General features: G+C 40.6%; 1 protein-coding gene across 1 annotated transcript; it reads right to left on the minus strand.

The window, feature by feature from the left end:
- Positions 1–202: 202 nt before the first annotated feature.
- Positions 203–1793, minus strand: LOC116029202 (probable 2-oxoglutarate-dependent dioxygenase At5g05600). Its single transcript, XM_031271106.1, has 3 exons — positions 1309–1793; positions 599–932; positions 203–454 (listed from the first exon to the last, which is right to left on the minus strand). The coding sequence occupies exons 1-3, from the start codon at positions 1791–1793 to the stop codon at positions 203–205; spliced, it is 1071 nt and encodes a 356-aa protein (XP_031126966.1).
- Positions 1794–2174: the final 381 nt, after the last annotated feature.

Raw genomic sequence — 2174 nt, forward strand, 5'->3', positions numbered from 1 at the left:
TTTTGAGAATATGTTAGTCAAGTTCTAAAATCCAAATACATTAATTTAATGGAAATAGGATTAAGTATTCCTAAGATATTATTATGTTAGCATGCGAAACAATTTATAGTTAAGGGTGTGTTTGGAAAGTCCTGTACATCCATGGTCTAAATTCAACAATTGCACATCCATGCTCCTTGGACAATACAACAAATTATTGAAGCTAAGATTTAGATTTTTTTAGCGACTCCAGTTGAGATTTTCCTTTAAGACCTTTTGTCATGATGAAAGTCCTGTACTGATAGTATGTCATTGCAGGATACATTGCAGGTTTGTCCTTGCTAACAACTTCTTCGAGAGGCTTCACCACCACATCTCCACCTGGGTTGTAGAACAGAGCCATTGACAACCTTTCCTTCTCCGAGTTCGCCATCACTCTATGCTCCACGCTCTTATATATATCATTAGTCATCACCTGCACATCCAAAGTTGAACACGTGCGTGTATATGTATAAGTAACAAAAGAAAATAGTGGTTTCAAGTGATCGAGATACATACAATAATTAGCTTGGTCGCTGTTATTATTGTATAGTAGATGTCGCATCTAAAAGATATATACCTGAATTTGATCACCTATGTTGATAATGAATGCGTTTGGGAGTGGCTTAACTGTTATCCACTTGTCACCGTGGAAGATTTGGAGGCCAGCCACGTCAGCATCAACAAGGAGAAATGTCAATCCACCAGGGTCAGAATGGGGAGAGAGACCCATCGCAAGGTCTGGTTGAGAGCATTTCGGATAAAAATTAACCCTTAAGCATGCCGCTCTCTCTTCATGCCCACCAAAAGCTTCATGAATCCTATCCTCTTTCAGTCCCAAGTTCACTGACAATATCCTTGTCAGCTTATCCCCCAGATTCGCCACCTCTTCACAATATTTTGCAATCAATTCCCTTCAATTAATCCATATCAAAATTAAAAATTAGTTTATATATATATCTCTAAATTCAGCATATACATTAGAGATAGTCACACCTTAAATGACTCGAGCTCTACGTGATAGACAACTAGATTTAAGTGTCATTTTTGTTTGATAACATAACATATCTGAGTTAAAAATTTGTTTTTGGGAACTCACAACTACTATCCATTCTGTATTGGATAAATCTAGCACATTTTATGTCCATAGGTCCTCTAAGCAGACAAACGAAAGGTAAACCAATTTAGGTTATTAATAGTTGATTAGTTCAGACGGATCATAAGCTAAGGCATTAATCGGTTACCAGACCAATTAATTTAACAGTTTGATCAACTTATAGATTTACATACCGGCATGAAACGGGAAGATGTGGCCACTTGCAAGTATCCATGATCGAGTTGGGCAGAAAATGGAGAAAAAAGTAATCGTTCCAGTCCAACTTGGCGCCCTTCTCCACCCCTTGGCGGCTGCCGTATCCCTCGTAGGTGGCCGGGGAATTGCCGTACTCCTGCTTCTCCTCCAACGGCAAACGGAAGAATTCCCGCCACGCCGCCTGCATATCCGCCATCAACCCGTGGTCCACGCCGTGACCCACCACCTGGAAGAACCCCCACTCACGACACGCCTCCGAAATCCTCTCAAGAACCCGATTTCGCACCGACCCGTCCGACGAATCCAGGTCCTTCAAGTCGATCAACGGAATGTTTACCCCCTCGTCCTCCACCTCAGCCCCCGGCACCCGTTTCACGTACCTTTCCGGGATCGTCGTAATGCCGCTTTCATACAGACACTGAACCGGGACAATCGGCTCCGGCCATTCACTCCAACTACTCATTTTTATCTTTAAGGTTACGTTGTTTCTGTTTGTGTGTTTGCGAGAGGAAGAGATGGGGGAGTTATATAGGAGAGCTGAGGCCGGATATGATGCTACAGGAAACGTGATATTCATGCAATGCCCACATTTAATTTCATTTGCGCCTTATACTTTATCCATCCGTTTCAAGTATTTATAAATAAATATATAGTGTTAATTGCTTTCAAAAAAATATAGTGTTAATAAATAAATGATAAGATTTTAACAATATCTGATCTTCTAGGCGTAGAAAGTAGTGTAATATGGGTATGAGCGTTGGAGACTGTCTGCGAGGATGTAAATGGTCAACATTCATTATATAAATTCTGAACATCTAGTAGGTAAATTGTGTATATTGGATTC

The sequence above is a fragment of the Ipomoea triloba genome, chromosome 9 (assembly GCF_003576645.1).
Source record: "Ipomoea triloba cultivar NCNSP0323 chromosome 9, ASM357664v1".
NCBI lineage: Eukaryota > Viridiplantae > Streptophyta > Magnoliopsida > Solanales > Convolvulaceae > Ipomoea > Ipomoea triloba.